The sequence below is a fragment of the Phyllostomus discolor genome, chromosome 3 (assembly GCF_004126475.2).
Source record: "Phyllostomus discolor isolate MPI-MPIP mPhyDis1 chromosome 3, mPhyDis1.pri.v3, whole genome shotgun sequence".
In the NCBI taxonomy this organism is placed as follows: domain Eukaryota; kingdom Metazoa; phylum Chordata; class Mammalia; order Chiroptera; family Phyllostomidae; genus Phyllostomus; species Phyllostomus discolor.
Window position 1 is genome coordinate 122,710,741 of NC_040905.2, and position 26,409 is coordinate 122,737,149.

Here is a 26,409-nt window from a genome sequence, read left to right on the forward strand (position 1 = left end):
CGTAAACTGAACGACGATCTTCATTGGCCGGGTAGACGGTGCGCGCGGACTGCGGGGGCCAGCCTGTCGTGCGCTGAGGGGGATCGGGGCGCCCATTCCTTCTAGAGGTGCTAGTGGGGCTTAAAGCCGGTTATAGTTTTCTTATCCACATCCCCCGGACGGCTGCTCTTTCCGATTCGTTCTCAGGCGCGATGGAAGAGGCTCCCGGGAAGCCCCTCAGCTGCGAGGAGAAGGAAAAGGTGTCGGGCGTACGGGAAGGGCTGACTCCCAATTCTCACCTCCAGCATTGTAGGCCGGCTTCTGTGTCACCGGCCGTCTGGGACTGCACTGACCTTTAACCTACGCTCTTTCAACTCGGGATCTCCCGGGGAGTGAAAGCGTAGAAGAGCGCTGTGCTCGCCTGGTAGTGTTTAAAGAACACATTTGCTTTAAAAGTTTTTACAGCACTAAGGCATAAATACAAAATGCAAAACTGTAGATAAAACTAAAGCCCCCATTGACACCCTCTCTGCCCTAACACAATCTCGGTCTTGGCTCCTCCTAACCCGCCCCTTAAGTCTGTTACTAGTCTGGTGAGGAGTGCGGAGGGGTACGGTTGTATTCTCTAACCACCAAAAAGTGATGTGTTGTTTTTCGAAAGGAGAATGTTCATATATGGTACAATCTTGATGGTTCTGCAGCTTCTGTTTTCCTTCTCCATGTTTGATTGACATCCATGTTAGTATATGTTTATCGACCCTATTTTTAAAGTTCTGTATCGTGTTCTGTAGTATGGAATTGCCATGTTTTTTTTAGTTATTACTCTGCTGAGAGACACGTGGTTTCCAGCTTTTGTTTCTACAACCGTTGCTCTATCTGTATTTATGCCACCTTTGCTTATGCTGATATTAGCTAGGATGTATCTTGTGCTGGCTGTTCCAGGCTTTGTGCTACACTCTTCATTCACATTAACCGACAGTCATCCCAGCCTACCTTCTAGTGGGGGTGAGAGGGGTATTTACAAGTCAAGATGATTTACAGATAATCGATAAGCCTGGTGATTAATAGGACTTAGTCTCTGTTAGACTGCTTGAGAAGCAGTCTAGCAGAGAGTACAGACTCTAGAGCTGGACTGCATGGGTTTGAATCACATACCATCTATAAGCTGTGTGATCTTGGACAAACTGATTTCCCTCTGATCTTCCCTAGCCTCTCTGTCCCCTTCCAGGTCTAGGTTCAAATGGTAGTCCTCAGAAATGATCCCCGGCCACCTTATGGAAAGTGTAGTCCATTCCCATAACTCTGGAGCTCTCACTTGATTACTGTGTGAAATCCGTTTATTTGTTTTCTTTGTTTTTAAATTAATTAACTTTTTAAACATTTTACTGATTATGCTATTACAGTTGTCCTATTTTCCCCCCTTCACTCCCCTCCACCCTGCACACCCCCTCCCACCCGCATTCCCCCGCTTTAGTTCATGTCATGTAAGTTCTTTGTCTTCTAAATTTCCTATACTATTCTTACCCTCCCCCTGTCTATCTTCTACCTACCATCTATGCTACTTATTTTCTGTACCATTTTCCCCCCTCTTCCTCCCACTCCCGTTTATTTTCTTATTTATTGTCTGCATCATTTACTATATGTAAGCTTGAGCACTCTATATCTGTCACCTGGAACAATAGCTGATAGCCTTACATACTAATACAACTGTGTTCCCAGGTGGTGGAGATACCTGGACCAATACCCGACAAATAAGCGATTCATTTTCCAAGTGAATGTCTGAGGGTAACAGCTTCTGCTACCTTGTAGGATCTCACAGTGAGAATGGGGGGTGGGGGAATGGAAAAGTAAACAGATAACAAAGTATAATAAGTACTGTGATAAAGGAAGTATAGAGGAGAGATGGAGTGTCTTATCTGGATTGAAGAAGGACCAGGAAAATAAAAATCTAAGATGAGGCTTGAGGAATCAGTAAGAATTAGCAAAGTGAGCTGGGAGGAAATGCTCCGGGTGATAACAGTCTGTGCAAAGGTACTGACACAAGAGAGGACTTGGTGCTTTGTGAGAAGTGAGAGTAATGTGGGCTGGTACCACTGCCTCTTGCTGAGGGACCAGCTGAGCAGCTCACACTCATGTCTGATAGGCACTGTACCCTGTTTCTCTGCTCACTGTACTCTTTCCATTGCTCAATATTGTCTGGTATTATACTTCCAGTTGAAGGAAAAATTAGCATTCTTGAAAAGGGAATACAGCAAGACCCTGGCCCGCCTTCAGGTAAGTGAATCTTATTCTCTCAAACTGAGGTTTTATAGCACAGACTCTACAAAAACATTTCTTTGTAATAATGAAGCTTTAAAAAATGTTTTTTCCCTTAAATTTGTTCCTTGAGCTGCTTTTGCTTTCTCTAGCGTGCCCAAAGAGCTGAGAAGGTTAAGAATTGTATTAAGAAAACAGTGAAAGAACAAGATTCTTTGCTTCAGCCAGAAGTTTCACCACAGCTAAACCATTCAGGTAAAGCTAGCTCATTCACTTACATTTGCTTCATTATTCATTTCAGCCAGATGTACAAATACTGCCAGATGTATTTGGCTGTGGTTCTTTTTCTCATAGTCAGAAGGTAAGGACAGAGTAGACTCTAAAGTGTACAATTTAGCCCTGGCTAGTGTAGCTCAGTGGATTGGGCTCAGGCTGCGAACCAAAGGGTTTGATTCCCAGTCAGGGCACATGCCTGGGTTGGGGGCCAGGTCCCCAGTGGGAGCCATGTGAGAGGCAACCACACATTGATGTTTCTCTCCCTCTCTTTCTCCCTCCCTTCCCCTCTCTCTAAGAATAAATAAATAAAATCTTTAAAAAAATAAAAATAAAGTGTACAATTTGATGGTCCTTTATATATTCACAAGACAATGCAACCATCATCACTGTCTATTTCCAGAACATTTTCACCACCCCAAATAGAAACCCCATTGCCATCCCACCCCAAACCCCTGGTGACCACTAATCTATTTTCTGTTTCTGTGGATTAACCTGTTCTGGACATTCATGTAAATAGAATCATATAATATGTGGCCTTTTGTGACTGGCTTCTTTTACTTAGCATGATGTTTTTAGTGGTCATCCATCATAACATATATCCATGCATGCATTGTTAGCCATTCCATTTTGCAGCTGAATAGTATTCCACTGTATAGATGTATCATGAGTTGATGGACATTTGGATTGTTTCTACTTTTTGGCTGTATGAATTTGAGCTATTAACTTGCCAGGAACATTCATATACAAACATTTGTGTAGACATATATCTCCAAGTACTTCAAATATATACCTAGGCATGCATTTGTGGGGTCATATGGTAAGTCTATGTTTAACTTGCTGAGGAATTACCAAACTTTCCTGTAGCAGCTGTACCATTTTGTGTTCCCACCATGATGCCTAAGGGTTCCAATTTCTCCATATCATCTCCAGTACTTATAATTTGCTATTTTAAAAATGATAACCATCCTGGTGGATGTGAAGTGGTATCTAATTGTGGTTTTAATTCTGCATTTCCTAATGACTAATGATGTTGAACACCTTTTCATATGCTTAGAGGCCATTTTTATATCTTTAAAGAAATGTCTGTTCAAGTTCTTTGCCAATATTTTAATTAGGTTATCTGTTTTTTTATTCTGGGGTTGTAAGGGTCCTCATAACTGCTAGACCCTTATTGGATGCAAGATTTGTAAATATTTTCTCCCATTCTATAAGCAATAAACTCTCCTTTTGGTTGATTTGTTTAGTGTTCTTTTTCCCTCTCAACATTTGGAAGTTATACTTACTAATTATTGGAAATATTTTTAAATTAAATTTCTAAATATGCACAGAGAAAAATGTCTGGCAGGAAATATTCTAAAAAACAATGGTCATTTCTCATGTTAATACTTAGATAATTTATAATCATAAAATCTGAGGCTTTGAAATAGGAAAGAGGTATTAATATTACTTAAGCAAAAAACTGCTGCTGCAGCAGAAGAAGCAGCATGAGCAGAGGGAGGCAGATCTGGCCAGAGGCTAGGGGCCTGCAAGGTGGCCCTATAGTGGGCCCACCCACCACCCTATGGACCAGTGGAGAAATAAAAGACTCCAAGCCCTAAAAAAAAAAAGACATGAAATAAAAAATTAGGTAAGATATGTGGGGAAATGGGGAGATGTTGGTCAAAGGGTACAGAGTTTCAGTTACACAGAATAAATAAGCTTTGGAGATCTAATGTGCAACATGGTGATAATAGTAAATACTGCATATATATTGTGTACTTGAAATTTGTTAAGAGAACTGATCTTCACTGTTCTCACCACACAAAAAATTGTAACTGTGAATTGATGGTCATGTTAATTAGTTTGATTACAGTAATGTTTGGCAATGTATACATATATCAAAACATCACATTGTATACCTTTTTTACAATTTTTGTCAGTTGTACTTCAATAAAGCTATGAAAAAAACTAAGAAGAAAAGGTGATTTCAGTAAAGAATAGATAATTTTTTAGTTTAAAAATCATTTTTCTAACACAATTCTGTTTGTTTACCTTTATGTAAAATTATTACAGTTTATTAGATTATGAAAAACTTGAACTTTAATCTGCCTGAATGAAATACATTGACTTTCTTAAGTAAATATTTGATAGTATTTACAGATAATATTTGAAAATAAGTTTCCTTTTGAAATTTTGTTTCCTTTTGAAAGAAAAATATTAATTATACAATTTTTTCCTCCTTAGAACCTAAAACTAATGTATCTTCTTGTGACGCATTACAAATCAACACCCTTCTTGATGAAGAAACTGGAGATGTTGAGCCTGAGTCCTTTAAATCTGGACGTGGTCCAGCGGAAGGATTACACATACAGAAAACAGATGATATCCAAGAATATTTTGCCTGCAGGGTCAGTGGCCCTGATGGCGAGAAAAGGCAGAGTAAACTGCCAGGGAGAAGAAAGAAGCAACAGAAGAGAATATTTATTTCACAAGAGAGAGAATCTTTCTTTGACACTGATTCACTTATCCTCTCTGGAAAAAGACTAAACAAACAAAAAGAAATCAATAGTGAAAATCCTGAGACACCTGTAACTAAAATAAGAACTAAGTTTTTGAGTCCTCAGTCTGACATTCCAGATTCTCAAGCACCAGTTACAGAAACTAATGGAGGGAGTGTATTAATTCTGTTCAATGCCAAGCCACAAAGCAATGTAAATGCTGTCTTAGGAGAAAGTAATTTCCCTATGGTGCCCCCACATCCTTTGTATACTCCCTCAGATAGCAGTAGTGGTCCACACCTTCAACATAAGCCTCCTAAACAGAACTGTGAGCTTACTGCTCACAGTTTAAAAAGCATTAGCCTTATGTCACCTGTAAACTTGGAGGCACACAGCAAAAACATGACTGTCTTTACAGGTAACTCAGAGGTAAATAAAACTGTAACTGCAAGAGGCCAGCAGCCTAGAAGTCTTGACTTAGAAGCAGATAATGCATGTTCTGTAAATGAACTCACTTGTAAGTTACCAGCAAATGAAAACCAAAACTTAAAAGACCAAAGTCACACAGAGGAGTCTTTAGAACCTTTCAGTAATGCCCTTGATGATAGAAATGAAAGTCTTCATGAAAATGTGGTTCTGAATCACTCGAGTTTTGGCCCAGAAGTAGTCTCTCCTGTTTCTGCAGAAAATCAAACACATTCTTGCACTATGCCAGAAGGCCTTCTTTTTCCTGCAGAATATTATGTTAGAACAACACAACAAATGTCAAATTGCCAGAGGAAAGTAGCCCTGGAGGCTGTAATTCAAAGTCACTTCAATGTCAGAAAGAAGGGGGTTAAAAATGAAAATAAGGAAGCTACTAAACTTTTAAATCTTTTCAGTGAAGAAACTAACGAAAGTATAACTAGGATGTGTGACACATCCACAGGACAAACAAGTTCAAGAAGTCCTCTTCAGACACTTCTCTCATTAACTGAAGTCAGTTCTCCCACTGGGCCCACTAAAGATGACTTTTCTAGGAAGGCAGCTACTCAGCCATCCAGTAGAAGACACCGAGGAAAAAGAAAGTCAATCTGCACCCCTACATCACATCATCATGAACTACTTTTGCCCACTTCTGGCATATCAGGCGTTAACAGATCCAAGGAAGAAGTCACCTTGCACAAAGAGAAGAACGAAAAAGCAATTATTCATGGTAAGAGGAGAGTAATGGTAAATCAAGGAGAGGTTGAGGATGATGACAACATTGGCTTCATTGTGTGCCTGGCAATTTCTACATGCTGTACAGATGCTAACTTGAACCATCACAGCAACCCTACGGAGGTAGCATCTTTTTTTTTTTCAAAGATTTTATTTATTTTTTGAGAGAGGGGAAGGGAGAGAAACATCAGTTGGCTGCCTCTCACACACCACCAACTGGGGACCCATCCTGCAACTGAGGCATGTGCCCTGACAGGGAACCAAACCCGTGACCTTTCAGTTCCCAGGCTGGTGCTCTGTCCCACTGAACCACACCAGCCAGGGCAGACTCTATTTTTATCCTCACTTTACAGATGAGGAAACAAGGCACAAGGAAATTAAAATGATTAAATGACAGAACCAGGGTTCACACCTGGTCATGTGGTGTCAGAGTTCACGAATGTGGTTTAAAAAGTTAACAATCGGGCTCTGGCTGGCGTAGCTCAGTGGATTGAGGGTGGGCTGTGAACCAAAGTATCGCAGGTTCGATTCCCAGCCAGGGCACATGCCAGGGTTGCAGGCCACGGCTCCCAGCAACCATACATTCATGTTTCTCTCTCTTTCTCCCTCCCTTCCCTCTCTAAAAATAAATAAATAAATCTTAAAAGGAAAAAAAATTTTTTTTAAAAAGTTAACAATCAGCCCTGGCTGGCATAGCTCAGTGGATTGAGCATGGGCTGAGAACCAAAGTGTTGCAGGTTCAATTCCCAGCCAGGGTATATGCCTGGGTTGCAGGCTGTGACCCCCCGCAACTGCACATTGATGTTTCTTTCTCTTCCTTCCTTCCTTCCTTCTCTAAAAATAAATAAAATCTTTAAAAAATGTTAAAAGGAAAATATATTGGACATTTAGCTAAAATTAGTATTCAGGTACAACACAGTCTTTATCCATGGATAGAAATATAAGTAATATAGGAAGTGTTTTTGAGATGAAATGAGTGTCAAGAGAGAGGTCACTGACAAACTCTTAGGAATGATTGTCTAAAAAGTGCAATAGGTCTGAGCAATTTTTTTATTAAATATCCAATATATTCTTTCTGAGGTCTGTGGGACATAAGATTTTGGAAGATAGTAAGTGACATGTTATAATTTAAACTTTTTAATTAAATTAATTTACTTGGGAGTTATATCTGATAAACTAAGCATAAAAACCAGATAATTCATTTTGGCTCTATACTAGAGATGTGTAAACTTTCCATAAAAGGTCATGTAGTAAATTATCTTTGTGCCCTGTCAGAGCTACTCAAATATAGTGCAAAAGTAGCCATAGACAACATGTAAATGTGACAGCATTCCAATAAAGCTTTATTTACAAAAACAGGGAACCTGCCCTGGCTCAGTTAATTGGAGTGTCATCCTGTACTCCAAAAGGTTTAGGTTAGATCCCAGGTCAGAGCACACACCTAGGTTGCAGGTTCAATCCCCAGCCTGGGTGCATACAGGAGGCAACTGATCAATGTTCTCACATTGATGTTTCAAATCAATAAACAAATTCTTGGATGAGTATTAAAATAAAAAGTAGGAAGCCTTCTTGCTCTATACCTTTGGACTGATGATCTGGTCTATGAGCTGTAACTAGTTAAAGTAAAAATAAGAGTCATTATGACTTACCGTTCAACAAGAATACAAAGAGAAAGCAAAGAAATCTCAGTAAACTAGAAACATTCTTTTGTATCTGTTGACATAATCTGCTGTATTAGTAACCTGCAGCTACATTAAAATTTCTTTTTCTTAGGTGACCTTCACATAATAAAATTAACAAGTTTAAATTCAGTGAACAATTCTACAACATTTAGTATATTCATAACATGCAACCATGATTGATCCCTACTTAGTTCCAAAACATTTTTACCACCCTACATGGAAACCTTGTTCCCACTTCATTTCTTACCCATTTCTCCTTCCCCGGCCCCTGGCAATTTATCGCTATGGATTTACTTATTTCATACCAATGGAATTATACAAAATGTGACCTTTTGTGTCTGACTGCTTTCGCCTTGTTTTCAAGATAGATCCATGTTCTAGTGTGCACAGTACTTCATTCCTTTTGTGGCTGAATAATATTCTATAGTATATATGTAACAGCAATTGTTTAATTCATTTATTAGATGATGGATGCAGCTGCATTTTGAATGGTATAGAATTCCAGTCTAAGAGTAGTAAATAACTCTGCTTGAAAGGGAGACTAAGTTTTCTTCAGTGAGAACTGCCAGCATTTTGTAGACTATAATCTGAAAGTCTGCTGGAATCATAGTTTTAGAGCAGAAAGGTCTTTAGAGATTCTCAGCACAGTTCCCTTATGGGGGATGAGGGAAAATGAAGAGAACTAACTTGCCCAAAGTAACACAGCAAGTCAGTGGCCAAGCTGGGACTACCCTCTGTCTTCCTTCCCCTAACCAATGGCTGTCAGCACCATACTATTTTGGGCACTGCAAAAGGAGAGCTGTTAGTTAACTACTAACTTGTAGCTGATACTTGAATGAGTTTTCAGAATTATGGTTGGGAAATGATGAACCTGTTACATCCTGTTGGAGTTTGGAAGTAGACTCTGTTGGGGGTTAATGTCTCTCCTGGGTATGTTATTGTTCCTCTCTATTTTAGGGAAAGAAGGTCACTGCCAAAAAGAGGACTCCTTTTCTTCCAGTAATAATGTTTATTCAGCTTTGGGCAATGATGCTTGCAGTGCCCCATCTCATAAGCATGAAGTGTTAAATTTAAAGCAACTGTCATCTGTTCTCAAAATCACAGACTTTCAGTTACCTGATGAAGAATTTGGATGTCTTAAGCTTGAAAAACTGAAGACCTACTCAGCAAAGCCAGTTGAGCCGTTTGGATCAAAAGTGTATGGAGATAAGCATCTTAAAGAGGGAAAACGTATTGTTTTGGAGGAACTGACTCCTAAACAAATTGATGTAGAAATGGAGGACTTGGGAGAGAAACTGATTGTTCTACCAGGAAAAACACATCCTAAAATACCAAAGCTAAAAAGCCAGCCACAGCAGAAGGGCCTTTCCTCATCCATGTTACTTTTCACTCCTTTAAATACTATTACTCCTGATGATGATAAGAGACCAACAGCAGATGTGTGTTCACCTGCTTTCCCCATCATAGGCACTACTCCTGATCTTGGCTCCCAGGCACACAAAGTGACTGTAGAAGTTGTTAGACTAACTTGTGCTTCACCCCTGCTTTCTTATGGGAAAACCAGTGAGAGTCAGCAATGCCACAATTGTACCAGCCCACCAAAATTAGATGGCATGCTCTATGTGTCAGGAAGGGAAGGACAGCCTAAGTGTAACTGTGATTCTGGTCCCCAAGCAACACCTCTCCCCACTGAGTCATTCACTTTCCAAGAGGATCAGCTCTGTGGAAATATATGCCTGGAACCATGGAAACATTCCATTGAACAGGTACAGTCCACTTCCTTTGTGACATTTTCTCTAAAGGAATGAAATACCTTACTGTGGACAGCATGACTTCCTTACACATTGATTTCTCAGTATTTAAGAATGTTTTAAATGTCACAGCCTTGGTCTGTGTGGTTTACTTGGCTGGAGCATCATCTCATAAACCAAAGGGTCACGGGTTTGATTCCTGGTCATAGCACATGCCTAGGTTGCGGCTTCAGTCCCAGTTGGGGCATGTATGGGAAGCAACCAGTTGATGTTTCTCTCTCATATCAATGTTTTTCTCCCTCTCTCCCTCCCTTTTCCTCTCTAAAGTCAATAAGCATGTCCTTGGGTGGGGATAAAAAAGATTTTAATATGCTTTGGTATGACTTAACTATAAATGTTAAGTTCATTCTGGGGAAATTAAAGATGTATTTTTAAAGTGGAGTGAGGATCCTATTGCCTTTGTCATCAGTGAGGCAGTTTGCCATATGAATTAGACATTTCGATGAGTGAGTGATGCAGGCAGACATCATATGTAAAGTGTAGACTAATGGTGTGACTTTTTTCTACAGACTGAAATAACAGATGTTCCTACTTGTGACACCTTAAACCCAGGCAACCTACAATTGGTTTCAAAATTAAAGGTCAGAAGACTGTAAACTTATAATGTGTCTTATGTCTTATATGTAAAATATATAATGAATTGTTAGGAAAATAGAGAAGAGTGCCCTGGCTGGTGTGGCACAGTGGATTGAGTGCCAGTCTGGGAACTGAAAGGTTGTCAGCTCAATTCCCAGTCGGCACATGCCTGGGTTGCAGGCCAGGGCCTCGGTTTGGGGTATGAGAGGCAACTGATTGATGTGTCTCTTGTGTACATAGATGTTTCTCTCCCTTCCTTTCTCCCCCATCCCCTCTTTCTAAAAATAAGTAAATAAAAGTTAAAAAGAAAGCAAATAGAAAGGAATTTGATTAGTTTTTCATTCTTAATGCTATTAAATAAACTTGGTTTAAAAAAGATTCAGAAAAACAGATTTAATTAAGTTCTTTGTTTTTCACGATATTTACCTGTATTTGTATTTTGAGATCATCTCCTAAAGAAGTTTATATGTCAGGCTATTCCCAAGAACAACTTAAACTCAGTAACTCATCTAGATTAAAATCAGGCATTTTAACAGAGGGAGAAAGAAGAGGAGTCATTCATAATTTTCCTACCCAAATTGTGTGATATATCAGAAAACAGGTAGCATTTCTTGATTGTGATGTAGTAAATGGTTAATCTTTCATATGCTGTGTGATATATGTGGTTCCAAGAAATATAAATTACAATATTCTGTTAATGATATTTTAGTAAATCCTGAGAAGATCAGACCTGTGACCTAGTTAACTTTGTATTCATGATACTTGAAGTAACTTGGTGTAGAGTAGGGATTATCAATTTCAGCACCATTTGCATTAGGGGTGGGATAATCCTTTGCCGTTGGGGTGGGTGGGGGGCAGTGGCCTATCCATTGCAGGATGTTTAGCAACAGCCTTGATCTCTACCAAACAGAACCAGTAGCACCCCCTCCCTAGTTGTGACACCTAAAAATGTCTGCAGACATTGTCAAGTGTCTCCTGGGGAGCATTGCAAAATTGCCCTCAGTTGAAAAAAGTGGTATAGGAGAAAGCTTTAAATGCACATAAACTGTGCCAATTGGCTTTCTGACCTTGGGCAAATCATTTAGCTTCTAAGTCCCAGATTCCTTTTCAATAAAAGATACATAGTAATATCTATGTCATTTCAAAGCTATTACTGAACCAATTTTAATAACTAAGTTTCTTAAGGAATCAGCCATTTCATTTGTGTCTTCAAGTTTATAAGTGATGCTACTTACTGTTTTTATATTATTTTACCTATAGGCAGTTAAACCTCTTTCTCCCCAATCCCCCATTTCCTACATCAGACTTAAGAGATTTTTCCATTCTGTTGGTTTTCCAGAAAAACTAGCTTTTGGTTGTATTGATTAATTGAGGTTTTTGTTTCCATTTCATTTATTTCTGTTTTTATTCTTAGTAACTTCTTCCTTCTGTTTTTTCATTGTACTTCTTTCATTGTTCTTTTTCTTTCTTAAGCTGCTTGCTTATTTTGTGTTTATCTTTCTTGCTTTTTGATAAACGCTTTTATGATTGATTATACATTGTGGGGGAAATCTTGCTTTGGCCACATGCTGTACATTTGGATGCCTAGCACTCCCCTTGCTGTTTGTTTACAAATAGTATGTTATTTCAACCCATGAATGGTTTAGCAGGATGTTTAATTTCTACATGGTTCAGTTGTTAGGGGCTATCTTTTGTGGTTAAATTTGAATGTGTTCCATTGTGGAGATATACTTTTCAATTATATCATAAGATAAGGAAGGAAGGGTATTTGTGCAATTTAAAAATATATATTTATTTATTTTCAGCCCTAGCTGGTGTGGTTCAGTGGATTGAGCACTGGCCTGCAAACCAAAGGACTGCTGGTTCAATTCCCAGTCAGGGCATATGCCTGGGTTGCAGGCCAGGTCCCCAGCAGGGGGCACATGAGAGGCAACCACACACTGATGTTTCTCTCCCTCTCTTTCTCCCTCCCTTCCCTTTGCCTAAAAATAAATAAAACAGAATCTTTTAAAAATGTTTATTTATTTATTTTCAGAGAGAGGGTAAGGGAGGGAGAAAGAATAGGAGAGAAACATTGATCCATTGCCTCTTGCACACCCCCAACCAGGGACCTGGTCTGCAACCCAGGCATGTGCTCTGACAGGGAATTGAACCAGCAACCTTTTGGTTTGTAGGCTGGCGCTCAATCCACTGAGCCATACCAACCAGGGCATATAGGTGCAATTTTTTAGTTACATTTAAGACCCACCAAGCTCTTTATTTTAACTTGCATAAAACTTTAATTACATTTACTTGGTATTTCATTTAATTCTTGTCATGCATCACTTTTCATATTTATTCTTTTAATAAAATGGACCCCAAGTATCCATCCCTTTAACATGATTATTGTTGCTATTCTGGTCAGAATCCTTCAGGTTCCTGTTCTGTGGATGTGAGTGCTACGTGGTGGGAAATAGCTGGTGTCAAAGAGCCATGTATCATAACTGCTTGTGAATATGCAGTTTCTCTTTGGAAACCTCTGGATATTTGGCAGTGGGAAAAAATATATTCCTGGCACTTCACAGAGGTAAGTCCATTCTGAAAGAGATCTTTGCGATTATTTGTATGCAACACAGAACAGAGAGGTAAGCTTTTTCCCCAGCATTTCATTATGAACATACAGGAAAAAATTTCAAACATACAGGAAAATTGCACTGTGTACCTGCTATCTAGACTCTACAGTTCACATTGTGTTTTATTAGCTTTATCACATGTTTATCCAGAGGTGGAGGTTTATACTAGGTCTATTGAAGCAGCTTAGAATTTCCAGTCTATTCTCAGTTCTAAGCTTGTTGATACCCATTTATCTTACCCTTCATGAAAATACTGTTCCTGTTTCTTTTCTGCATGAGTTTTCTTCCAGGCCTTGTCCACTTTCATACATGTCTTACCTGGTTGCAATCCTAGTGTGATTAATTTTTTTAAATCTTCTTTATATCACTTAGCATATTCTCCTTGTATCTGCATTTCTTCTTATATGTACATATTCTTCCTACTTATCTATTTAGAATTTTATTTCTTTTTCCAGTATATTGGCAAATACTCATAAACTTATATATATATTTACTCCTCACCAAGGAAGTTTTCATCAATTTGAGAGAGAGAGGAAGGGGGGAAAGAGAGAGAAACATCAATGTGAGAGAGAAACCTCGATCACTTGCCTCCCATATGCACCCAGACCAGGGCCTGAACTCACAACCTAAGTATGTACCCTGACCAAGAATCAAACCTGCATCCTTTTGGTGTATAGAACGATGCTCCAAACAACTGAGCCACGTGGCCAGTGCTAAACTTGTAATATATTTAAAGTATACTCTGTGATAATTTGATATGTGTATGTATACAGTGTGAAAGGAGTCCCACAATTAAGTTAACACATCCATCACTTTGCATAGTTACCTTTTCTTTTTAATCCTCACCTGAGGATATGTTTATTGATTTTAGAGAGAGAGGAAGAAGTGGGGAAGAAATATTGATGTGTGAGAGAAACCAGGGATCCCACCTGCAAACTAGGATCTACTCTCTTAGCAGATTTCATTCTTGTTCTCTAGTATTTATATCCATAGCTTCTAGCTCTGTGCTGTTGCTCAATTAATATTTGTTTAGTGAATACATTTATTTTAAGTGGCTGCATAATGCTTCATTAGCTCACATGCCAGAATTTACTTAATTATTCCACTGTTGTTAGAAGCACGGGTTGCATTAAATAAACACTGGGTAAACACTGTTATGCATATAGCTTATTTGGATTTATGACTCATTAAAAGAGGGTGTTTGCCAGACCTTCTCACATTTCTCCAAATGTTGGAAACTATCCTGCTCCAGTAAGAATAAAAAGGAATGCAACAAATTTTGGAAAATTTAGATTAATTAAAAATGAAACAACCAAATATTATTTTTTGCTTTTTGTTTTGTTTAGGTTCCTGTATTACAGATAGTTCCCATGCCTGATGTTTGTAATCTGGTGTGTGTGGCTTTGGGAAATTTGGAAATCAGAGAAATCAGGTATGTAATTCTTCAGGAGGGAGGTTTGCCCCTTTTTCTTCCCTTTTTCTTTTCCTTTATTCCCAGTCTGAAGTTTCCATTTAAGATTTACTTAGTTCTTGACTGTTAAAAACTTACTTCTGACTTCTCTGCATTTTTCCTTATGTTTGGTTTAGGGCATTACTTTGTTTCCCTGATGCTAAAAGTGAAAACCAAGTGCTTCTGAGTTCTGGAAATATACAAGCTGTGCTTGGACTGACAAAGAGGAGGCTAGTCAGTAGCAGCAGGACCCTTTGTGATCAACAAATAGAGATCATGACAATTGCAGAAGACGGAGGGTAAGAAAAGCCCTGGTTGATTTTAACTATTAGATAAAGAATGATTTTATCCCAGAGTTTTAGAGAAAGTTGGTTCCCCCAGTATCTTGTTTTTCTGTGTTCTAAGCTTGGTATTTCAGGTCCAATACTGGACCATAGAAGCAATTTAGAGGGGTGGAAGTGACATGCAGGGAGGAAGTCAGTGCAGTGGAGAGGCTTAGCAAAATGTAGTTTGTTCTTATTGTCATCTTTGAAATCTCAGAAGATTCCATCTTTGGAATCTTCTTTCTGAAGATCCTAGATCCTTCTCTTGTTCCACACACTTGGTTTTCATGGCTTCTGTTACCATCTAAGATAAATACTAATGGCAAACATATGTTTCCAGCTATGAGCTCTTTGTTTACCTGCATGCCTATATAATAGACATCTGGGCTTCCCTCAAATTCAACATATTGAAAACAAAGCTCTTAGCATCCTCTGTGTCTATCATATATCCATTCATGTACTTTATTGTGATTTTTTAATCTGTTTTTCCTTATAATAGGACATGGATCTTGTCTGTCTTATCTTTTTATGAACTATTGCAGTAATCCAGACAAGAGTCAAATAATTATTTGCTTAAATTATGAAAGTGTTAGTGAAGATGGGGAGAAGCAGACAGATGTGGGAGAGATGAAATGATAAAATCACTAGGACTTGGTGATTAAGAAGATAAAGAGGAAGGAGACAAAGATAATATCTAGGTTTCTGGGTTGGTCACCTGGGTAGATGGTGGTATCATTTGTTGAGATAGAATACAGAAAGAAACATAAGATTTAAAGAGAGAACTGATGACTTTAATTTCGTGTATTATGAATTTGAGGTACTTGCAATCTAGCTAGATAATATAAATAATATATATTTATTGTACAAAGTTTAGAATATACATGTTTTCTGATTGAAACTTTTTTCTGCTCTTAGGTTAGTATTTTTTTAAGATTTTATTTATTTATTTTTAGAGAGAGGGGAAGGGAGGGAGGAAGAGAGAGAGAGAGAAACATCAGTGTGTGAGAGAAACATCGGTCAGTTCCCCTTGCATGCCGCCGACCAGATACCTGGCCTGCAACCCAGGCATGTGCACTGAGTAGGAATTGAACTGGTAACCTTTTGGTTTGTGGGACGGTGCCCAACCCATTGTGCCAGGGCAGGTTAGTGTTTATTATACAGAGTTCAATAATATGTAGAAGGACTGCCTAGAAACTGCTTTGGTACAAAGTGCTGGTTTTAATGCTATTTTAAATACAGGAGCAAAGAAAAACAGTTTTTGATGCCCATCGAGGAGACTATACAAACTTTTGCTGAAGTTCAAGGGATGCAGGATGCTCTGCTTGGTACCACTATAATGAACAACATTGTTATTTGGTAAGTTTTCCCTCAAGGTCCTCAGTTTTCTCTTCTGTAATGTAAGTATATACCTCTTATTTCACAGAGTCATTAAGATTAGATAAGAGACTCTGAATATGATTGTTTACTGTCAGGTGCTATATACTTGTCCTAACAAGAACATCATGTTAATTCAGACATTGTGAAAAGATAGTCTGAGTAGACTATAAATGAATGAAATTTTATTGGCAAAATATATGATTGTTTCTGCTTCTGGTTAATGGCTAAGTAGCAGTTATCAGACCAACTCTCCTACTTCAAGTAACTATTAACTCTGGAATAAATATAAAAATCAATTAACTGAAGGCACTGGAGAGTAAGAAAAAGAAGAAAGATACTAGAAGGAGTTCAACCTTTAGAGAAAGGAAATGTCACTGGATGAGTTTCCTATTCTTATGGCTTTTAATAGAGGATGGGCCCCAGTTGCACACTGGGTGGCCAAAAACCTGATAGAAAATCTGCTGTCTACTGGTTTAGAGAACCACATGACAGAGTTCAGTGTGACCACAGTAGCTAGAAAGTGAAGGAGAAAAAGGTCAAAAAATAGAGAGTCAGATAAGAGCCCTAAAATCTGGCTATAATCTCTGCCTTAATATTTGGCTGACCTTTAAACTACATGTATTCAGAGAAAACTCAGAGAAGCCTAGGTAAGGCAAAGATAACTAAACTTGGTTTTCAGCCATTGGAATGTGAGTTTATCCAAGTTAACTTGTTTACTAGGGAAAAAAATCAATATTCTTCAGAGGAACTTAACAGAATCCACAGTTTATATGAAGTATCATTCGCGATGTCTAGACTACACTCCAGAATTACTAGATATATAAAAAGTATTTAATTACAGAATCCAAATCAACACCTTTGTGATAGGGAAACTTAAAGTCCCCAGCCACCTCTCTTTCCTGACCACAGACAGAACTACATCTGACTATCAGTACTGGCAGGGTTAATTTATATTAGGAGAATAGTTTGATTTATTTTTTCTCAGAAGCCTTCTCCATTAACTGTTTCCTTGGGGCCAGAATGGGTCTTGGTAAATGAAAGTTATGATATTAGTTTCACTACTACCTTACCTCTTTCCCACTGCCCAATTCTAACCCTCTAGGGATAAAACAGGAAAGCATGGCCCCTGAGAGACAACTTTCCCCTCCGTACCATGGAGCCTCTAAAATTGGACCATGTGATAACATGCCAGAAGACCCTGTGTTCAAATGTCCTGCTGTCTACAGCAGCAGGTTCCCACATGGGTACTTTCCTCAGGCCTCAGGTCTTAATTTGAGGACAACATTCTTTAAAAAAGTTGTTTTTTCTATTCTTTCTGCTATTTCTATAGTCTAGACCTTTACTATTTAGCTCCTAGACCATTAATTTAACCAGTAATTTCCATGAATCAGTATTTAACCTCCAGATCATCTTTTTTAAAAAAAAATTAAAAGATTTTATTTATTTTTAGAGAGAGGGGAGAGAGGGAGAAAGAGATGGAGAGAAACGATTGCCTCTCATATGTGCCCCAGCTGGGGACCAAACCTACAACCCAGGCACACAGCCTGACCAGGAATCAAACTGGCGACCTTTCACTTTGCAAGATGTTGCCCAACCAACTGAGCCACACCATTTAGGGATTAAATTATTTTTTATTTATTGACTTGAAAGAGAGACATTGATTTGTATTTTCCACTTATTTATGCATTCATTGGTTGATTCCTACATGTCCCCTGACTGGGGATCGAATCTACAACCTTGACATATCGGGATAATGCTCTTACTAACTGAGCTACTCGGTTAGGGCCTCCAGATCATCTTTTATGCTATTTTATAAACACTCTTAGTCCCATCCTTCTCCCCTCCACCCCAGAAATAAAAACTTCCATGGGGCCCATGTTTGTTTTTCTTTAGCTTCCATTTCCCTCATGTTCTATTGCAAAAATTCCTCTTCAGCTATTCCATATTCCTTAGCTCCATTTTTACTTCCTGTCCCTCAGTTCCCGCCTTATGCTAATAGCATTTAATACATAATGGATCATAACAAGATTTGCGGTTGAGGGGGGATCTCTATACTTAGCTTCTAAGAATCAGTTTAAGTTCTAAGGAGTACCTTCCCCAACAGCTACCTTGAGTTCTGTCCTATCACCTCTGCCCTCATTGGTATTACCTTTTCTGAATTCATGTGGCTCTAATTTTTAATTTAGCATATGCTACTTTGTATTATGAAAGTCCCTGAAGACACTACCATATCTTTTATCAGTTATCAGTGCCTGCCTTAGCTCCTTGCTTGGGTAGCTGTTCAAAGCTGTATGGCTCATACTATCTATCAAAAGCTACCTTTTACCTCTCGGGCTTTCTCTGACTTTGTGTGTACACAGAGTAGTTGTTCACCTCTCCTGTGGGACTTCTGATTTGTTAGGTACCTAAAGCAATTCATGTTATACTACAGGTTCGAGTGGCTCGTTTTGAAACTACTGTTGAGGGCTCATTTTGAAACTACTGTTGAGGGTTTAAATATTTAAATCTTGGTCAAGCTGTAATTCACTGAGCATCATCTTTCAATTATTTGATAGATATTTGAGTCTCTACTTCTCTGTGTAAGATGCAAATGTGAATCAGATCTGAATCCTGTCCCCAAGGCCCCTAAAATCTAGTAGGTAAATAAGATTGCTTTACCATTCCAAGTGTATGATTCCTTTATAGTTCGCACAAGGTCAGCGTGAAGGAGATTTGGACAGAGTGCTTTGGGATTTGGGAAAAAGACAGTTATTAAATATAGAGCATGGACTAATCTCTGTAAGGGATAAGCCTGCTTTGGTGTCCCTTGTATGAAGAAAACCTTGCATACTTACATGAGAATTTAATTTTCTGTCTTTAGTTTTTGTGTACAGTATCTGGGCCATAGAAAGTTTAGAAGTATTTGTTGAATGAATACGTTATACCCTACTATAGTATATATTAAATAAAAAATGAGTCATATGGACAATACTATGTAGAATTGGAGATGAGAGGATTTCTGTGGACTGATGCAGATAGGGAGGAGTGAGAGTCGAAACTGAGCTCTTGCAGCTGGGAGGAGTTGAGACATAATCTGGGGGCCTTGAGGAATGGGTGACCATTGGTCAACATGGGATGAGATTAATAGTGGGGAGGGTTTTGGAAGGGGTAGCTTGAACCAAGGCAGAGAGCTGAAAATAAGCATAATATGTTGAACAGATAGTGAGAAGATTTCAGGTATGGAGTGATGAGTGACATAGTACTGCAAGTGCTAAATTTGTGGGGGTTGTAACTACCATGAAAAATAACTTGGGCTTTATCTGTGGCCAGTGGGAGCCAACTGAAAGTTTTTCATAGACAGAGTCACATTATAGAATATTTGTTAGCATCACAAATCCTCAGGCTAAGAAGCGGTTCCAACAAACTTTTTTTTTTCTTCTCTTTTATATTCATCCTCTTCTCTTCTCTCATCCTTTTTTGCATTTTTCACCCTAGCTTAGTGTCTTTCTTTCTCTCTCTGTTATCTTGGGCTAGCTCTAGAATAAGCAGACATTATAGAGACATAATTATGACTCTGTTTTAGGTGTTGTCTCTTGCCAAACCAGATTTGGTTTCCTGACCACTGTCCTTCATGGAAAATTTAGATGTAACAAGAATTGTGGCAAAATCATAATGATAGAGCTATATATACCATGTGGCTTATTTTAATATTGACACCAAGTAAAATGATGTAATGGAAACCTTTTCTCCTAGAATTTGGAGAGATTTCTCTCTATTGGCATAGCAGAGGGCTAAACTATCAAAGTAAACCATTGACCAAGTGAAATATAGTTCTATTTTTTAGCTAAATCTGTGACTAACCTATAATGGGACTGCATCCCTTAGTTTTTTACCTTGGGCCCCCCCTAAAGGATGCTGTGATAAATAAGAGACTATTATGTGAAAACCAGTTTGCTGGAAGAGTATTACCAGCTTTTCTATTTTTGGTGTCTAAGGAATTTAAAAACTGGTCAGCTCCTGAAAAAGATCTACATTGGTGATTCCTACCAAGCATCCATCTGTCACAAAGCCTATTCTGAAATGGTAAGTAGTGATCAGTTGGGACCACTTTGTATCTACTTCGAGTGTTACTTTTGGTATCACTGAATGAGAACAATAGCTTAGTAAGTACTAATTAACTGGCCTTCCCTGTTGCCTATCTTTTTGAAAATTGGATAGCAGTGTTTGTTCTTTCTTGAAATTTATAGATGAAAATAAGTGTTGGTACAATATGATTACTTGGTAAATTTTCTGTCTATATGACTTAATGGCAAACATTTATTTCTGACTGTGAATTTATTTTTTAAATATTATATTCCTTTATTTTTAGAGAGAAGGGAAGGGAGGGAGAAAAAGGGAGAGAAACCTCAATGTGCAAGAGATACATCGATCACAGCATGGATGGAATTGGAGAGTATTATACTAAGTGAAATAAGCCAAGTAATGAAAGACAAATACCATATGCTCTCACCTATAAGTGGAACATAATCAACAAAACAAACAAATGGGCAAAATTAGAACCAGAGACATGGAAATAAAGAACAAACTGACAATGACCAGAGGATAGAGGGAGGGGGATAACAGGGAAAGAAAGGGAAGAGGCAAGTCAAGGAACATGGATAGAGGACTCATGGGCATGGACAAAGGGATGGGGATTGACTGTGGGAGCAAGATGAGGGTGGGGAGTTGGCGGGGCAGGGGAGAGCAACCGGGCAGTGGGGAGTGGGACAACTGTGATTAAACAACAGTTGAAAACGGAGAGAGATATGTCCATCAGTTGCCTCTCGCATGCTGCCAACTGAGGATCTGGCCTGCACCCCAGGTATGTGTCCTGACTGGGAAGTGAACAGGTGACCTTTCAGTTTGCAAGCTGACACCCAATCCACTGAGCTACATCAGCCAGGTTCTGGCTTAATTTATACCAAGAAATATTTATCCCTGTTATCAGACTTGACTGCCAAACACATTGCCTTAAATGAGTTATGATGTGAATGAATATCTTGAGGGAGGATGATTAAAAGGTCATAGATATGCTTTTCTCTCAGGCTTTCGTGTTCTGTGTAGAAACAAACAGCCTATAGCCTCTTAGCCATTGTGTTAAAAACTTGGTGTATAGCCTGTTTTTAGCATCTGTACAGGTTGGAGTAGGGATGACTGCTGGGTGTATCCACCATTGATTCATGAGCAGAAGCAGTAGCAGCCAGTTTGGTGCTGTGTGGAGACAGACTTGCCCAGCCTTAAGGCTAACCTATGAGCCTTAGCACATGGAGGCTCTGAACACAAAAGATGCATCTCTCCTAGTCCAGTGACATCTGTCTGTGGACATGAACTCAGAAGTTTGTGGTTCTAGGTAATCTGTCACAGCCTCTTGAGGCTTACTATTCATTTTAATTTAAGAGGGTTGAATTTGTCTCTGGAATTATTAAATTTACCTACTAGGCATTTAAATGTTATATCTTTGGTATTACAACATTAGTACCTATTTAATTTTAAAACATTTAGCACAAAATGGAAAAGATAGTAAAAGTTCCTCATGAAGCCAACCTTCAGAAATAGTAATTTATAGTTGAGTGCAGGAATCAACAAACATTTCTGTAAAGGGACAGACAGTAAATATTTTCAACTCTGTAGGCCACATGGTCTCTGTTGCAGCTACTCAGCTCTGCCACTGTCACACAGAATCACCCAGATATCATATCATTTTCGCATGTCACAAAATAGCCTTCCTCTGTCTTTTTTCCAACCATTTCAAGATGCATACACCATTCTTAGCTCATGGGCCATACAGAAATAATCCTTGAGCCAGATTTGACCTGTGGGCCGTAGTTTGCCAACCCCTAGTTAAGTATATGGCATTTAATACTTTTTAAACTCACAGTTTTCTGATTATAAAGGTAATGCATTCTCATTACAAAAATTCAGTCATTCTGTAAATGTATAAAGTAGAAATGAGTGTTATTGATCCTAAGATGGCCCTGTAATTAATTTTCCCTATTTCACCCCCTAGAGTAATTATTCTCAGTATGTAATGTACATAAAGCCATGACTCATGTGACTCAGTTGGTTGAGTGTTGTCCTGCAAAATGAAAGGTCACTGGTTCAATTCCTGGTCAGGGCACATGTCTAGGTTGAAGGTTTGGTCCCCAGTGGGGCATGTGCAAGAGGCATATAACTGATCAATGTTTCTCTCTCACATTGATGTTTCTCCCCTTCTCTCTCTCCCTCCCTTCCGCTCTTTCTAAAAATAAATAAATAAAATCTTTATTTAAAAAATACATATATATATGTGTGTGTGAGACATATATCTTCATACAATAATGTTATTAGAATATGTCATTTTAAAGCTGGGAGAGATTTGTAATACGTTTTCCTACAGAAACAACCATAGGTGATAGTGTCTTTTTTGTCACTCTTCCTCTATAAATATAAATTAATAAGCTATTATAGGCTGCCTAAAAATCCAATAACCACTTACAAGATTGTTTTTATGGGAAAATGTGTCCTGAATTTTCAAAAACCAACTGACAAATGAACATTTCTAGTTTGAGGACTCCCTCCATGTGTTTATATGCCTTCTTTCCCTGGAACACTGTTTCCCCAGATGGATGGCATGGGTGTTAGTGGTGTCTAAGGTGGAGGGAATTGGTATGTGAGCTAGATTCACACCTGGAAAAAACTGTGAAAAATCACTGGGAGCCCTGAGCTGGAGAAGCAGGAAGTCTAGCTCAGTGATAGTCTCAGCAGTGCCTGCCTGAAAAAGAAGTGAGCCAGTGATGAAATCATGGATACTTATGAGTCTATTGATTGTTCTTGTGAGTCTTTAGTTTTGAATCTGCCAGCCCTTTCTTTTTCTCACCATAATCCTAATGATTTCCTTGGTTATTAATTTTTCTTCTGAATTAGGGACTCCTTTTTGTTGTTCTGAGTCATCCGTGTGCCAAAGAGAAGGAGCCATCGGGAAGCCCCATGTTTCAGCTTATTGTGATCAACCCCAAGACAGCCCTGAGCATGGGTGTGATGCTCTACTGTCTTCCTCAAGGGCAGGCTGGGAGGCAAGTATGTGACTTTTGGTCCATGAGTGTGACCTCTTGAAAAGCACTTGTGCAAATACGGCAACCAACAAAATGTGTTATTGTGTCATTCGGATGAATGTAAACATGAAATACTATGTATAGATCAAGGTAAAGAATGTTAAGTAGATGTGAGTCAAGCCTCAGGTTCCCTGTACCCTATCCCACCAGCATGACATTGGATAAGTATTTTATGTGTATCCAAGCCCTGATTTTTCCCCATAATGTTCTCTACAGAAAACTTATAATTTGTTCTTTCCATTAAGAAAAGGTTTAAATGTACTTTAAGAAGACTTCTTTACTTTGAAATTTGACTGAGCCTCCACCATGTAGGCAGTTAATATTGATCTATTAATAAATATTTAACTATTGACTGATGAGATCTATCAGTGGCACTCTGCAAGATGCTAGTGATATGGCAATGAGGAATAACAACTCATTTTTATGAAGCGTTTCCTGTGTGTTAGATACTGTACTATCAACTATTTCATTAAACTTCACAATAATCACCATGTACCCATTTTACTGATGAAGTTAAATAACTTACCCAGAGTCACACAGCTCTTTGTTAGAACTCAAAGCCAGGTAGCCGGCTACAGAGCCCTGTCTTAAAAAGACAACCAGACTCTGCCTTATGATTACACTTTTGTGGAAGAGGTACCTCCCAAATATGGAAATAGGATAATCTCACATTGTGAAAAGTGCCCTGCAGATAAAAACAGGTCACTGCCCTGGCTGGCGTAGCTCAGTGGATTGAGCGCGGGCTGGGAACCAAAGTGTCCCAGGTTCAATTCCCAGCCAGGGAACATTCCTGGGTTGCAGGCCATAACCCCCAGCAACCGCACATTGATATATCTCTCTCTCTCTCTCTCTCTCTCTCTCTCTCTCTCTCTCTCTCTCTCTCTCTCTCTCTCCCCCCCCCCCCTTTCCCTCCCTAAAAAAAAACAAAAAACAAAAAAAAACAGGTCACATGATACAGTGTGTGTATGTGCACTACTGTAGACAGGTGATTAGGTATGACCTTTCTGTGGAGGCAGCAGGCCTGAGTAATGAGAAAAGCCCAGCCACACTAAGGTCTGGAGTTAGAGCTCTCCAAGAGAAGGAACTAGCAAGAGCAAAGACACTGAGGAAACTGGGTTTGGCCATGGTAAACTAGAGTGCCAGGTGTATAAGATACATCAGGAGCTAGGTAGGGACCGTACATGGGATTATGTTTCAAACTGCAACACAGTAGCCAACTGCCCTAGCATTGCAAGTACAGGCATCTATGGTATATTTCTTATTGCTATAGGGAACATGGTTTGGAGCTTTTTTGGGGGGGGTGCGGGGGAGATGTGTGGTTTTAATCTTCTCTTCCCTGCTTGATGTTAGGTTCCTGGAAGGTGATGTGAAGGATAATTTCGCAGCAGCAGTGTTGACTTCTGGAACAATTGCCATTTGGGACTTACTTCTAGGTCACTGCACTGCTCTTCTTCCACCCATCTCTGACCAGAACTGGTCTTTTGTTAAATGGTCAGGTACAGATTCTCATTTGCTGGCTGGACAAAAAGATGGAAGCATATTTGTGTATCTAATAAGTTAGAGTAAGGTAAAAACACACTGTTCTGGATATGTTTGGCCTCCTCGTGCTTTTTGAACTTATAACTGTAAGAAAAGTATCTGAATGACATTTAAAGTAATTACTTGTATTTCAGACAGGCTTTTTATTCTGATGGTGATGGCCTTACTGATCTTTAATGTTCATTTATACATTGGGAAAAGAATATTAGGTTAATTTTTATAATTCCTCTCATTTGTGCATTTGCTTTTAAAAGTGTACATAAAGCTTCAAAGGTCAATAAATATTTGTTATGCACGCTTTTCCCCAAGAGCATGCCCACACCTTTCTTCCCCCTTTCTTTCTCAGGCGTGCTTTTTCTCCCTAAGTTCTAGGGGACCCGGAAAGACTTGGCAACCAGGGAAGCAACGGGCAGCAGGGGCTAGTCCCAGGTTAACCCCCTGAAGCTACCCCAAGGTCTCCTTTTCTCTGACTCTCTAGTAACCTGATAGCAGCTGCACCTTGGCTCACTTCTTTCCCATAACATTTCTAAAGAGCCAAAGCAGCCCTGCCTAGACTTGCTTCTTCTATCTTAAGCTTGTTTCACTGTCCCCAGCTTTAATAAACATACTCTCAAAATAAAAAAATAAATATTTATTTGATATATTCTGCTTGGCATATTATTTTTCCCACCTATTAAGACCATTTTCAGAAACAATTATTTTACAACTAGAATAGGCAAGATTTGCATAATAAAAGTAAACTGCAGTTAAGTTACTATACTCACAATATATTTTTATCCCATTTGTAATACTTTATTTCTATATACCTTCTAAAAGTAATACAAGATTTACTGAAATGTGTTAATTTAGAAATTGTTGTTCTTTATTCTCACATGCATCCATGATACAAGTGCCTGTGTTATCACTGGAGTCACTTTTGAGTCAATAGCATGGCTGTAGTGAGTACATCATCTTCACTTTTACCTAAGTGATTTGAGAGACAGAAGTTTTTAAAGTCCTAATCTGGTAGTATCACTGGATATTTTGTCCCAACCTATAAGTATTTATTTGCCTAACATGCTTTCATTATCTATATAATATTAACTATTTGCTCTATTACCTATTTTTAATCTCATCTGAGAATATGTTATTGATTTGAGAGGGAGAGAGAGAAACAATGATCAGTTGCCTCCTGTACATGCTCTGAGGACTGGACCTGCGACCTAGGTATGTACCATGACTGGGAATCAAACCTGCAAACTTCTGGTATACAGGATGATGATCTAACCAACTGAGCTACCCAGCCAGGGCTCTATTACTTCTTTTTTAAAGATACCCTTTATCTGGCTGGTGTGGCTCAGTGGGTTGAGTGCCAGCCCATGAACCAAAAGGTTGCTGGTTTGATTCCTAGTCAGGGCACATGCCTGGGTTGCAGGCCAGGTCTTGGGGGGGTATGACCAACAGATGTTTCTCTCCCTCTCTTTCTCCCCTCTTCCCCCCTCTTTTAAAAAATAAATCTTTACCAAAGTGTCCCAGGTTCGATTCCCAGCCAGGTTACATTCCTGGGTTGCAGGCCATAACCCCCAGCAACCTCACATTGATGTTTCTTTCTCTCTCTCCCTCTCTCTCCCTCTCTCTCTCTCTCTCTCTCTCTCTCTCTCTCTCTCTCTCTCTCTCTCTCTCTCTCCCTCTCTCTCTCCCCCCCTCCCTCCCTTCCTTCCCTCTCTAAAAATAAATAAATAAAATCTTAAGAAAAAATATTA

The 26,409-nt window shown here is 39.0% G+C and overlaps 1 protein-coding gene across 5 annotated transcripts; it reads left to right on the plus strand.

Moving 5' to 3' along the window:
- Window positions 1-24: 24 nt before the first annotated feature.
- PALB2 (partner and localizer of BRCA2) lies at window positions 25-25,458 on the plus strand. Of its 5 annotated transcripts, none has more exons than XM_036021376.1 (13): window positions 25-239; window positions 1,699-2,253; window positions 2,388-2,490; window positions 4,735-6,183; window positions 8,828-9,636; window positions 10,191-10,262; window positions 12,662-12,823; window positions 14,216-14,301; window positions 14,457-14,618; window positions 15,882-15,998; window positions 19,994-20,081; window positions 22,941-23,089; window positions 24,479-25,456. In XM_036021376.1, exons 2-13 carry the CDS (start codon window positions 1,933-1,935, stop codon window positions 24,687-24,689), a joined length of 3,729 nt encoding a protein of 1,242 aa, XP_035877269.1. In that variant the 5' UTR covers window positions 25-239; window positions 1,699-1,932; the 3' UTR covers window positions 24,690-25,456. The 5 variants fall into 5 exon arrangements, with proteins under 5 accessions (XP_035877269.1, XP_028375300.1, XP_028375299.2 ...); XM_028519499.2 differs by having other exon boundaries at window positions 2,194-2,253; window positions 24,479-25,455; XM_028519498.2 differs by lacking the exon at window positions 25-239 and having other exon boundaries at window positions 1,580-2,253.
- Window positions 25,459-26,409: the final 951 nt, after the last annotated feature.